Source organism: Sinohyriopsis cumingii, chromosome 10 (assembly GCF_028554795.1).
Source record: "Sinohyriopsis cumingii isolate HCF-2022 chromosome 10, ASM2855479v2, whole genome shotgun sequence".
Taxonomy (NCBI): domain Eukaryota; kingdom Metazoa; phylum Mollusca; class Bivalvia; order Unionida; family Unionidae; genus Sinohyriopsis; species Sinohyriopsis cumingii.
Window position 1 is genome coordinate 124,123,686 of NC_142970.1, and position 14,194 is coordinate 124,137,879.

The following is a 14,194-nucleotide window of genomic DNA, read 5'->3' on the forward strand; positions in this document are numbered from 1 at the left end:
AAGAACCAGTCAAGCATAATTCAGTGCTACCAAACTCTATTAGGATGATCATCATAGGACCGTCAGGATCAGGTAAAACACAGCTGTTGCTGAACATGATAATGAAGTGGATGAAATGGGACAAACTATACTTGATAGCTCCGTCTGTGGATGATCAACGTTGTTATGATGTTATAAAAGATTTTAATGAGAGTGCAAAAGCGCTGAGTGAAGACGGCGAGGATGTTGTTGAATTTATAACTGATATTGAAGAAGCTCCGTCCGTGGAAGACCTCGACGGGGGAATAAATAACCTAGTAGTGTACGATGATGTGATGCTGGACAAGCAAAAAAATCCTGCAAGAATATTTTCACGAGGTCGTCATAAAAACACCGATGTGATTTATGTTACTCAGCGTTACACACAAATTCCAAAAGTAATCAGGGATAACTGTAATCTTCTTGCTGTGTTTAATGGAGTTGATGTTCACACGCTGAGAAATATTCATCAGACATGGTGTAGCGGCGATATGGATATTAATAAGTTTAAGAATTTCTTTAGTCACGCTCGAAGAAACCAGCATGGATTTGTGACAATAAATTTACACGATCCCAGAACAAGATACCGTATCGGACTTGATACACTGTATGGTTAACATAAAAATGTTTTCTTGGCGCGTTAACGCGCTCGGAAACTCATTTCGTAGAGCAGCAGAGGGGGCGCAAACTACACCTGATTTTCAATGATACCTCACCGTGGAAATTATCAGATACGAGTCGGATTTATTGAAGTAACTCGCGCGCCAGCGGAAATGCGAAGCATTTCTCAAGGACATTTTTTTTTGTCCTGTATTCTGAATAGAAGGGTTTATTTGTCGAAATAAGCCCTCTATCGGGAAAAGTTTCCGTGAAAGGGTTTATTGTGAAAATAGTTTCGGTCTGTTCCCCCCCTCTGCTGCTGTATTTTCTATTTTTTAAAAGTCATTACCTAATGGAAAATAACCTTCTAGAATGATGTAATGAGCCTTGTTTACATACAACACAATAACTTGGTAAATTCCAAAATCCTGACCCATTTATTCCTTCTTGTTTACCTGAATAATAATCCTGATATTATGCCCATGCACACAATGAATAATTTAGTTATATATTAGTTGTTGAGATAAAATTAAAATTGTAAAAAATGTCGATCAGGTCAAGCAGAATGAATTAAATTTTTGACAAGGTCAAGTCCAACATACAATGTTACATTCCAATATCATTTAATGAAATAAAAGTTTTATACTAACAAACAAATCAATTAAATATACATAACATTATGCTTTGGATACGAGTGTGTGGAAATAGAGAGTTCCATTTTTAGTGAAATTTGTTGTAATTACATAACTAATAGCTGCCTTGTTCATTAAAAGCGGAAGCTGAGATTTGTATATCGTCAATTAATCGATTTTGCTTACATCCATCATAACATTACATTTATGCTATAGTCATTAAATCTATTTTGTAAACATGCTACTTGTTCAATAACTCAACCCTATAATACACCACATAACCCTATAACACACCATTCAGCCCTATAATACACCACATAACCCTATAACACACCATTCAGCCCTATAATACACCACATAACCCTATAACACACCATTCAGACCTATAATACACCACTTAGCCCTATAATACACCATGCAACCCTATAATGTACCCCTCAACCCTATAATACACCACATAACCCTATAACACACCATTCAGCCCTATAATACACCACATAACCCTATAACACACCATTCAGCCCTATAATACACCACTCAACCCTATAATACACCACTTAGCCCTATAATACACCATGCAACCCTATAATGTACCCCTCAACCCTATAATACACCACATAACCCTATAACACACCATTCAGCCCTATAATACAGCACGTAACCCTATAACACACCATTCAGACCTATAATACACCACTCAACCCTATAATACACCACTTAGCCCTATAATACACCACTCAACCCTATAATACACCATGCAACCCTATAATACACCACATAACCCTATAACACACCATTCAGCCCTATAATACAGCACATAACCCTATAACACACCATTCAGCCCTATAATACAGCACATAACCCTATAACACACCATTCAGACCTATAATACAGCACATAACCCTATAACACACCATTCAGCCCTATAATACAGCACATAACCCTATAACACACCATTCAGACCTATAATACACCATGCAACCCTATAATGCACCCCTCAACCCTATAATACACCATGCAACCCTATAATACACCCCTCAACCCTATAATACACCATGCAACCCTATAATGCACCCCTCAACCCGATAATACACCATGCAACCCTATAATGCACCCCTCAACCCTATAATACACCATGCAACCCTATAATGCACCCCTCAACCCTATAATACACAACATAACCCTATAACACACCATTCAGCCCTATAATACAGCACATAACCCTATAACACACCATTTAGACCTATAATACACCACTCAACCCTATAATACACCACTTAGCCCTATAATACACCACTCAACCCTATAATGCACCACTCAACACTATAATACACCACATAACCCTATAACACACCACTCAGCCCTATAATACACCACTCAACCATATAATAGACCACTCAGCATTTTACCTCTAACCCTCCCTATAAAAAAATCTTTCTCTATTTTCATATAGTTGTTAAAATGTAATAATGCTAACATTTAAGTATTATTTTTTAACATTATTATTTTGCATGCTTCTTTTTTTTGTTGTTGCATGCATTGTATTCACAATGCATTCGAAAGCGTATTGTTCTATATAACTTGTAATGCATGTTGGTCAGTTCTGAATTGCAGTGCTATTTACAATCATTGATGTAATAGGTGATGATATTCTTGGCAATGTGGATTTGTGTCATTACTTTCGCTATATCTATGACTAAATGATAACACATCATGCCTTGTCAAAGCATACCTCATTATAAAGTTACGCTGCTTATGACGTGTTGCTGTTATGGTTTTCATGAGCACCATTATAAAGATAAGTCTTGCATTTACAATTTCTACATGTAATTTATATACGAGAATTTAGTTTTTATTTTTTGAATTTGTTTTAGTTTTATGTTTAATTTTATTTCGTTATTTTTAGGCAATGACTAAATATAAATAATTATTCGTGTTGCTCTATTATTAGTCACAGAACAGGCATAATGGAGGCACCCTTTCTACTGTGAAATACGCACAGACGAGGTCTTTGATGTTTTAAAAGAGCGCGGTTTATCCAGGAAAATAAAATATTTACCTTGTATTTAAAAGAATGTATCCATTTTTGTTTCTACCTTAATTTTGTTTGCCTGACTGGGAGTTCTTCCGACACCTTTATTTGTAATTTTTCCACTTTAAAAAAAAATTCTTCGTTCCTATAACCTGTTAAGAAGTTTTTGCAACATTTCTATCTGTTATCATTTCTTGCAGTCTTTATATCTAAATTAGTTGATTCCTGCATAAAAATACTAGAACAAAATGGTTGAAGTCACAGAAAAATGAAAATACTAAAAATTAATTTAAAAGCTCAAATACCCGAACGCAGTAAGAAGAAGAAAGAAGAAAATAAATGAAGAAAATAAATGATAATTTTCCCTAAAGGTTTATCCACATAAGAATATGCACACACTGGCCATGATGGCAGGAAATGTAATGCTGTAGAATAATTTTGCAAATCATGTAATATATAAATAGAAGCTTGGCTACTGATATAAAATATGATTTAGGTTAGATGGACTGATATTTAAAACAACAATTTAAAAAAAACAATCTAAGAGCATTTTACAGATGTGACCAGAAAGTATCAATTTAAACAAAAAATTATGTAGATGTATTCCTGTCTGAGTTAACAAGATCACGTGAGTTTTGTTTAGAAATGTTTATGATACCCGATGTAATGACCTTGTAGATCCGTTACCCTTTCTTATGTTGTGCGCCATAATAATACAAGTCATTGTAAGTGCGAATGAATCCGAATACTAAACAACCCGAGTAAACAAATATTTTCTACTGGTATACACTTTAAATTCACTTCATTACTCTGGTAAACAATCAGACTCATAATTTCTCATTCAAGGGCTACTTACATACTAACAGCGCTTGTTTTAAGCTATACCATATTACGATTGAAACTTTACATTTGTGACATCTATTTTCGAGTTTTATTCAGACAGTTGTTTTCATGTCCTCAGACCGCGATGTCGGTATGTCGCTGGCTTATTTCTGAAAAGTACACAGACATGAACTGCTAATGATTTTAAATATTACCTCCTGATAGACTGATACCCTATCCTATTTATCAGTACACTACTTTTCACATAAACATATCTTAGACGGTATCTAGTCCTACAATGTAAGACCTCTACCCTGATGTTTATGTTTTGGTTGACGAAGTCTTATTTCCCTAATAACGGCGGCTCTGTGTGGCATGTTCGGATGGTGATTAACATAGGAACAATAAGTCAAATCTGAAAGAATATCTCACATACTTGGCAGTCCAAATTGCCACTTTTCTACAAATTAAAGTTTTGATGCTTTAGCCAGACTTGACTTACTCTGATGACTTTTTTTAATAATAAATTCAAATTCCCACCCAAGCAAGTGGAAATCTTTTCAAGTTCTGTTGGCCTACATTTCAGATGGCAGCAATGCGATGGAAGGTGGGAATGCTGGGAAATCAGTTAAAAGGATAATAAGCTTTCTCAAGACTTTCTTCAGTATTAATACATTTTTGCTTGTATAGTTAAAGACGTATACTTCACCGTAACCTGATTTTGGCATTCCTGGCTTCCATATTGTTATTAATTTGATTTGGTATTTTTATTCTTCAATGTTTTTTTGACAAATCACAAACACTATTCTTTTCAGAGGTTATTTTTGTTGTTGTGGGGTTTAATGCCATTTTTTCAGCACACGATAGGCTATACATGGCGGCCAGTATTAATGGTGGAGGAAGAACCTGGGAAAACCCTGGAAAGAACCACCGACCCACTAGAAGCTACTGGCAAGTTTTCTCACATACTCACATTGGCTGAATCCTAGACTCGAACCGCCACAGACAGAGGTGAGATTGCAGTGATCCATAACTAAGAGCGCTTTAGACCACTCGGGGCCACTCTTAATGTGATTCAGATCATTATCCATTCTGGTTAAAAACTTTCGGAAAATAAAAACAACAACAGAAATCCAATGGGGTATTCAACCATTCAAATAGTGAATAACCCTAACCCATTCATGGCCGCTCAAGTGGCCTAGTGGTTAGAGTGCCTCGGATGCAGAAGGTCATGGGTTCGATCCCTGGCCAAGTCATACCAAAGACTTACATAAATTGTACTAACAGTTGCCTCGCTTGGCACTCAGCATTAAGAGGTTAGTGTTAGGACTGGTCGGCACGGTGTCTGGATAATGTGACTGGGTGGGACACCATGCTACATGTCTGCAGCATGATGCCACAGTGCTAGACATCAATATAAACTGTCTCACTGCAGACATTGTAGCGACATGACAGGAAGATTGTTAAAGCTATGTTAAAAATCCAAATCACAACACACACTAACTCGTTCATGTAGGATTAGTATATTGTTTAGCATTAGTACATTCTGTAACATGTGCAGATTACATCATATTTGTTTATTATGTTACATCAGAACTTTAAAATGTGCTTAAAAATATTAAACGTTTAAAAGATTCCATAAATTGTTTTTCTTTTCTTTACAGGGGAATAAATGTATAGTTATTTTGCAGAGAATCACCATGGCAATAGCCCCAGCTTCCTCTGGTCTAATATTGGACTGGGAGATACTGTCTCCTAGTGGACCTGCTATCGCATTCCACGCCAGCTGTATTATAAAGAATCAGCTTTATGTACATGGTGGTGTAATTAAATATGGCAGTAATGTACCCTCTGATAAACTGTACAAGTTAGACCTGACATCTCTAATTTGGTCCGAGGTACAAGCTGCGGGTAGCCCATCACTCAGTCACCATGCATGTGTTTCTCTTGACAACCGCTACATGTTATTGATTGGGGGTTGGAATGGGAGAGCTCGGACATGTCAGGTCCATGTGTATGACACATCAAAAGATCTATGGATCCATCCAACCGTGCAAGGTTTCCCTGATGGGGCTGGTTTGAGTTCACACACAGCTCTTTTGTTCTCCAGTGGGGAAATAATGATTGTTGGGAGAGAGGGGAGTTTACGGACCCAGAGGAAACATGGTAGTGCTTATACTTTGACTGGGAGTGTGGAAAAGGGTTTGTTTACATACTCTCCTCATACAAGTGGAACAGCTTCACGATCGGGTCACACAGCCAACATTGTTGGGTCAAGTCTGTTTATTGTTGGCGGCCGTGATGACCGTCTAGTTGAGATGCACTCAGGCTATCAAGGAGTTTGCTTACATGGCAAAATAACAGAAAAGTTCTCTGACATTGCATTAACATTAAAACCTTTGTCTAAACTTCCATGTGGTCGGAAGAATCACATAGCTGTGTCTGGCTCTGATGCCCTTTTCATTCATGGTGGGGAGACTTTCGATGGACGCAGCAGAGAACCAGTTGGAGAAATGTACATCATAACAACAAAACCGAAGATCAATTTCTTCAAAATAGGGAACAGTAAAGTTGGGCGAGCAGGTCATAGTTGTGCTAATACGGGAGACCGTGTCATTATTCATGGAGGCATTGGCATGGGAAACAGAGTGTATGGAGATTCATATGAATTAAAAATAAAATGACTTCTATGGTCTCATACTATTATTCTTATTCATAACTCTAAAACTTGGTATGACAAATGACTTCTATGGTCTCATACTATTATTCTTATTCATAGCTCTAAAACTGGGTATAACAAATGACTTCTATGGTCTCATACTATTATTCTTATTCATAACTCTAAAGCTGGGTATGACAAATGACTTCTATGGTCTCATACTATTATTCTTATTCATAACTCTAAAACTGGGTATAACAAATGACTTCTATGGTCCCATACTGTTATTTTTATTCATAACTTTAAAACTGGATATGACAAATGACTTCTATGGTCCCATACTGTTATTTTTATTCATAACTTTAAAACTGGGTATGACAAATGACTTCTATGGTCCCATACTATTATTCTTATTCATAACTCTACAAATGGAAGAGTGGTGCAGGCAGAAAGAGATATACATAGATATTTAAGTGTTGGGTAAATAATGAACTATGGTGGTATTTTCTTTCCCCAAAGCAATTCTGGCTTAAGGATTGATGATGTTCATCCATCAGGCACCAACACTGATGTTAGGGTTTGTATTAAGGTGACTCCTGATTCCTCAAAACCGCTGCTTAGTATGTAAATATTACTTGATGAGTATTATAGTAATTAGTTAAAAAAGGTTGTCTTTACCCATATGTTAAGGTTCATTGATTTGTACTTACCTTGACCTTGAGCTCCCTTTCTCCAGGTTAGGGTTTATAGCTCCGTTTCTTTGACACTTTTGCTTTCTGTAACTTGGAACACAGATGCACTCTTCGGTCAAAACTGAGTCACTGTGACTTATGTTTTCCACTAAAGTAACCAGGTGGTCCATAACACTGTCACACTGTTGGCATTTTTTTACAAACTAAACATGATTTTCTTAGTAAACAGTTGCCATATTTTGCATGGACAGGTGCATGATTGCAGGCATCAGATTTGATGAAGTTCTTCGATGCAAGCTCTACATTTGTATTCTGGTGAAAATCGGATTAGAAATAAAAACTTTTGAGTGAAATGTTATGTACATTTTAATATATTCATAATGATTTGCAAAATTGATAATGTGTTACAAACACAGGGAGGGGTAAGGAAATATTTTAGCCCAATTTCTTTAACACTAATAGTGCAGTTGATGAAACTTGGCATGTAGCTCAGTTTCTTAGATAGCAATAGTGCAGTTGATGAAACTTGACACATAGCTCAGTTTCTTAGATAGCAATAGTGCAGTTGATGAAACTTGACACATCTACATACCTATCTACATATACTGTAACATGTCCTTTCTTTCCTTATCTACATATCTATCTACATATACTGTAACATGTCCTTTCTTTCCTTATCTACATATCTATCTACATATATTGTAACATGTCAGTTAAATCCACAATATATCAACCTACATATCAACAAACAGAGAAGAATAATGTATTTTCAACTGTTTATAAGTTGCTGGGTTTCTTTAAGTTTGAGGTTATGTCCTGGGATTTATTGTTATACTAATAAAAATAATTTATAATTTGCTTGCTTTTGTGTCTTATTTATTGGCATATTACTAAAGGTATCATATTAATAATTAAAATTAAAGCATATATATATATATATATATATATATATATATATATATATATATATATATATATATAATTAGAGGTATATATAAATATAATCAATAGTTTCCTGATGCATGTATATAAAAGAGCTTCTAAAGATTAGGCGCTATACAAAGTCCTCATTATTATTATCATTATATATAAAAGAGCTTCTAAAGATTAGGCACTATACAAAGTCCTCATTATTATTATCATCATTATCATTATTATTATTATTATTATATATAAAAGAGCCTTGCTGCAAGTGAAGAAGTGACGCGAACCTCCTCTGTACTTGGGTCAGCTCACTCTGTAAGTCTCAATTATAGCCAATATACAAATAAATTATATCATACAGGTTAGAGAATTTTTAATTTGTACTCAATGTAGATTCAAACATAGGATGGTAGGTTTCATGGCACCTATCATCATGCCTGCATGCACTAAAGACTGTACCACCCAATCATGTGCACATCATCCAAAAATGATGCTATAGTCAGTTGTGCACAGCAGATACAGCTGAATATTGACCTAGTGATTAATTATCATGTAAGTACACAGTCACTGCAGCTTACTGTGAGAGAAATCAAGGTATATAGCGGTTGTTGTATAGAATTACAAATATTTACCAAACAGATTAGAAAGTGCAATCCCTGGGTACAACAGGAGAATGCTCAATAACATTATGTGAACTTTTAAATGTGAAGAAATAATATTTTCATGCAGGGTAGAAAATGTTTACTTTGCACTCTGCTCACTCTGCTTGCTGGCAAGGTGTTTGGTGCTTTAACCTGTCAACTTGGGTTTCAGTTTATTTATAGTACAAATAAACAAATTTTCTTGCATGTATGATAATATCGTTTCTTAATGTTAAAAATTTACTTAATGTTTTCAAGCATTCTCCTGTAGGATCCAGGATTTAGCACATTCTGCTGTTTGTTGTATACAAAATCACTACAGGGTCCTTAATTATAACATGGTTTGGTGTATACAGCACTAACTCACTAAAAGGTCCTTAATTATAACATGGTTTGGTACATACAGCACTACCTCACTATAAGGTCCTTAATTATAACATGGTTTGGTGTATACAGCACTGTCTCACTCTACAGTCCTTAATTATGAAACAGTTTAGTGCATACAGCACTACCCCAGTAATAAGGTCCTTAATTATAACATGATTTGGTACATACAGCACTACCTCACTATAAGGTCCTTAATTATAACATGGTTTAGTTTATACAGCACTACTTTTCTATAACATTCTTAATTTTAACATGGATTGGTGTATACAGTACTACCTCACTATAAGGTCCTTAATCATAACATGGTTTGGTGTATACAGTACTACCTCAATCTAAGTTTGGTGTATAAAGCACTACCCAACTATAACATTCTCAATTATAAGATCATTTGGTATATATGGCACTAACTCACTATAAGGTCCTTAATTATAAAATTTTTTGGTGTATACAGTACTACCTCACTATAAGGTCTTTAATTATAACATGGTTTGGTGTATACAGTACTGTCTCACTCTAAAGTCCTTAATTATAACATTGTTTGGTGTATACAGCACTACCTTGCTATAACATCACTAATTATAACATGGCTTAGTGCATACAGCACAACCCCACTATAAGGTCCTTAATTATAACATGGTTCCTGTTTTAAGGTGAGTTTGGTAATAGATCACATTATATGATTAATTCTATTGCACTCTCAGTACAGTACACTTCATGACTCCCATGACATGGTTTGTAATGAGGAAGTGTTATATTTGTAATTCTGTGTATGTATGTATGTATGTATGTATGTATGTATGTATGTATGTATGCATGTATGTATGTATGTTAAGTCAGTGAAACTCAGTTTATGAACCTTTCTTTACTTTTGTACCTAATGGTGTAAAAAAATGTATAATACTGATATAAACTATGTTACAATTTTCTGGTCTTGAACTTAGAGTGAAAACCAATACATTTTGTAAAGTTCAACAAATAATTTATATTCCAATATATTATATTATAATACAAAGAGAAAATGTTTAAAAGAGCTTATAGTAGTCACTATTGTGAATTATATTCCAAATAGTCATAAAAGTCTAGCTGTATAAGTTCCAATTGAATTCCAGTGATATTCCATGTAAGATTTGATAGTGGGAGTGTTGATATACTGTAGTCTTGAACGTGGTAATATGCCAATGTCCAGTATTGTGGCAATGTGATAAATGTCTTTTGAAGTATCACAACTATATAATTCTAAAATGTCTTTGTCTGAATACACTATAATGCCAAATTAATGTGTATATCCAAGAATAGTAATGATGGACACTTTATTTTTCAAGTAAATAATAATGTCAGTAAATAATTCCAACCAAATGAAAGTATTAACACAACAATAAGACTGAAGATATTAGGCCAAGAGTTAGTAATTTTTCAAGTAAAAAAACATTATATAAAAATAAGACACAATAATATAACTTGGCTGAGGGACAAAAGTTCATTTCTAGAATATTCTAAGGTGCCTACAAGACAAAGTCTATAACAAAATTAATAATACATAACATGACAAACATTAGGTTTTTCAATGAAGACATACCAATGTCCTTGACTAATTTTAACACAAACATGTTTATCTCCTTTGATAATGATCCTAATATTTAATCTATACTCACATAGAAATATTATCCAAGTATTAAGACTTTGGGAAAGCCTACCGCCAGATGGGGACGCAATCTTAGCCGATAAAAGATTGCCATAACTCCCCGTCCACAAAACAGCGCTTTTCAGGCCTACCCCCAAAAATCTAGAAAAAAGATACTAATTCAATTGCTAATGATATTATTGTGTGTCTGTAAGCATTTCGTTTCTTTGTTTTGTGTCCAACAAAATAGAAGTGTGTCTATCAACACTTCATTTCCCTGTCTTGTAAAATAGTCATGCAAGTTTTGGTATCAGTGGGGATGTTTTCCTTCGTGTTCGTGCTTGATAAATGTAAAGGAAAGCACTCGTCGGTCTGGCTACCCATCATTGATTCATCAACTTGACAAATGAGTAGAATCACAAATTTGGAGCTTCAGCTGTACCTGGAGTATGTCAGGCGCATATTAGATGAACTGTCCGTGGCGGCTAGGATAGAGGCTGAGGAAGAGGAGATAAAAAGAGAAGAGAAGGAAGGCAAAAGAACAATTCTGCCTCACCTCAGAGTGAGACCTCTGTGTGCAGTGAAGCTTAATGTGAGGAAGCCTCCACCACTACAACCAGCATGACAACCATAACACCATCAGTAACAGCCACCAGTACCAGTGCTGGAGATAAGGAGACCTCATTATCCCCGACTACAAAATAATAAACAGAGGGGAGTCTTCACTATCCCACAGGACACTCATCCCGCCATTTTTGTGCTCCCGAGAACAAACATCGATTGGGGAGCAGGACTGGAGCCGGCGATGTGTCTTTGGCACAAGACCAGGGAGGTGCCACCATTAAGAACGGTGCATTTGGAGTTCGACAAAAAAAGCCATTTGCACGGCTACCAAGATCTCTAGAAAAGAGATTATTCAAGTTGGCATTTTGTATGAGTCTGGAGTAGTGTGACTATAAACACTCACTCCTTTCCTGATGTGATTATGTGTGTGTGTGTGTGTGTGTGTGTGTTTGTATGTGTGCACGTACGTTGTGTGGATAGTATATTTGGGTTTGTGGTTTTTTTTTGTTCTTCCCATGGGTGGATAGTAGATTATGTGTTTGTTCCCTCTTTCCTCTGTGTGTATAGTATATTTTGTATTTTTTCTTTTTTCTTCTATCCTATTCTATCCTCTGTGGTGTGTGATTGTGTTTGCGTGTGTAGACATTGGTCTTTGTTTCTTTCTATAAACCTCTCTTGATTCCTATCAAATTCATTTCATCTACCTACATACCATCTTACCTACCTACAGTAGTCCATATTCAGGTCAGCCATATGCAACAAGTTGCCATTATTACCCTAGTGTCTAGTACAGTGGCATCATTGAAGCTGGAAATTATGAGACTATAAATATAGACTTGGGTTGTAGCTATAAAGAGATACTAGGTAAGTTCTTCTGACCTTCCTACAAGATGATATTATAAATAGATAGCAGGTTTTTCCATAGAAATTACTCACAAGTTGTAGCTAAAAATAAATACTAGGTTTTCCAAAGGAATTTCCTAGCAGTGGTGACTATTAAAATGTACTAGCGTTTTTCCAAACAATACTTTTGGTAGTGTAAGAGATAGTCTATTTTGTGAGATTGTATCGCCTTCTCTTACTTTTTAAGCTAACTCAGCGCGCTTGGATAGCGAGTATGACATAATGGATGGTATAGTGTGTGTAATGTATAGCATTTGTTTGTGGTGTAAGAGATATATATTTTGTGAGATTTAATCTCCTTCTCTTACATTCTAAGCGAATAAATAATGATTGAAATGTGTGTCTGTGTGTTGGTCTTTGGGTTTGTGTACGTGCGCATACATGTTTGTGTGCGCACGTACTTTTGTTTGTGAGTGTATGTTTGCATGTACGCGTATGTTTATATGTGTGTATAAGTATTAGTCTGTGTACCTCCCTATAAAACTCCCTTTATCCATATCAAATTTATTTCACCTACATACCTGCAGTAGCGTGTATTCAGGTCAACCATTTGCAACACTGTTACCATTATTCCCATAGTGCCCATAGGAAATCCCACAAGCTGTAGCTATAAATAGATACTAGGGTTTTCAAACATGATCGTTACAAAAGTTGTGACTATAAGTAGATAGTGGTTATTTCATAGGAATTGCCACCGGTTGTAGCTATAAATAGATAGTGGGGTTTTCATTGGAATTTCAACAGGTTATATATATATATAAATAGATAAATTGGTGTTTATCTACGATCGTCACACAAGTTGAGACTATAAATAGTTACTAGGTTTGTCCATTTTTGGCTATGTTTAGTCTCTTTCAATTCTGCTACAATTTCGTACTTTTAGCGTAGCATTAGTCACATCCATGTCGGCGTTGGTCTTTTCCTTGATAGTAGCTATTTATAGCATCATTACAATTATGCAAATTTATGAACACCGCTAATATAATTTCAGGTCTAGTAATGCTTTATATAAGAGGTTCCCTAACCACGGCCAACTTCTGGCCCGTCAGCTCTTAGAAAGTGGCATGCGAGGCTTCTATATTTACTATAAGGTATTTTAATAATTTCAAAAAATTATTGACGTTCAAATAAATAAATAATAACTAGACGAAAGTTGCACTAATGCGTGATCTACATTATTCTAGAGTCTAGAATGTTATTTCCAAGTCTAAGAAGTCTGTCATTTTGGTCGAGCACTCAGATCTCCGTCGGCGTTCGATAATTCACTGCGCTTGGTTTGTGGTGCTCGGATATAATTATCAATTGCGCCCGTCGAGTTAGCGAAACTTTGGGCACGACAGCTTTGTGCCCAGACATTGATAAACTGGCATCTGAACTTCAGTAACTGGTTGTGAAGAACAGTTACAATTGTAAATTAATTATATTAATATCGGTTTTAGAAACTGATTTAAAATTGTTAAATGAACATGTGATTTAAAACCGAAAATGACTGTAGTGTAAGACTGATACTGACTGCTTTTAAAGTTTTAGAATTTGGTTGCTGAAAGTTAATAAATTAAAGAATGATATTACACGACTTTTATAATTTAATAAACATTGATAAACATTTATAATTTTATAACGTTGTGGCCCGTTTAATTATCAAAAATAGTAGATATGGCCCTCTACTTGAAAAGCTTGGGAACCAATGCTTTATATG

The 14,194-nt window shown here is 35.3% G+C and overlaps 1 protein-coding gene across 2 annotated transcripts; it reads left to right on the forward strand.

Moving 5' to 3' along the window:
* Positions 1 to 4,011: 4,011 nt before the first annotated feature.
* Positions 4,012 to 8,311, forward strand: LOC149791144 (kelch domain-containing protein 9-like). 2 transcript variants are annotated; one of them, XM_089973065.1, is made up of 2 exons: positions 4,012 to 4,064; positions 5,769 to 8,311. In XM_089973065.1, the coding sequence occupies exon 2, from the start codon at positions 5,805 to 5,807 to the stop codon at positions 6,786 to 6,788; it is 984 nt and encodes a 327-aa protein (XP_089829191.1). In that variant the 5' UTR covers positions 4,012 to 4,064; positions 5,769 to 5,804; the 3' UTR covers positions 6,789 to 8,311. The 2 variants fall into 2 exon arrangements, with proteins under 2 accessions (XP_089829191.1, XP_089829190.1); XM_089973064.1 differs by having other exon boundaries at positions 4,020 to 4,095.
* The last annotated feature ends 5,883 nt before the right edge of the window (positions 8,312 to 14,194 follow it).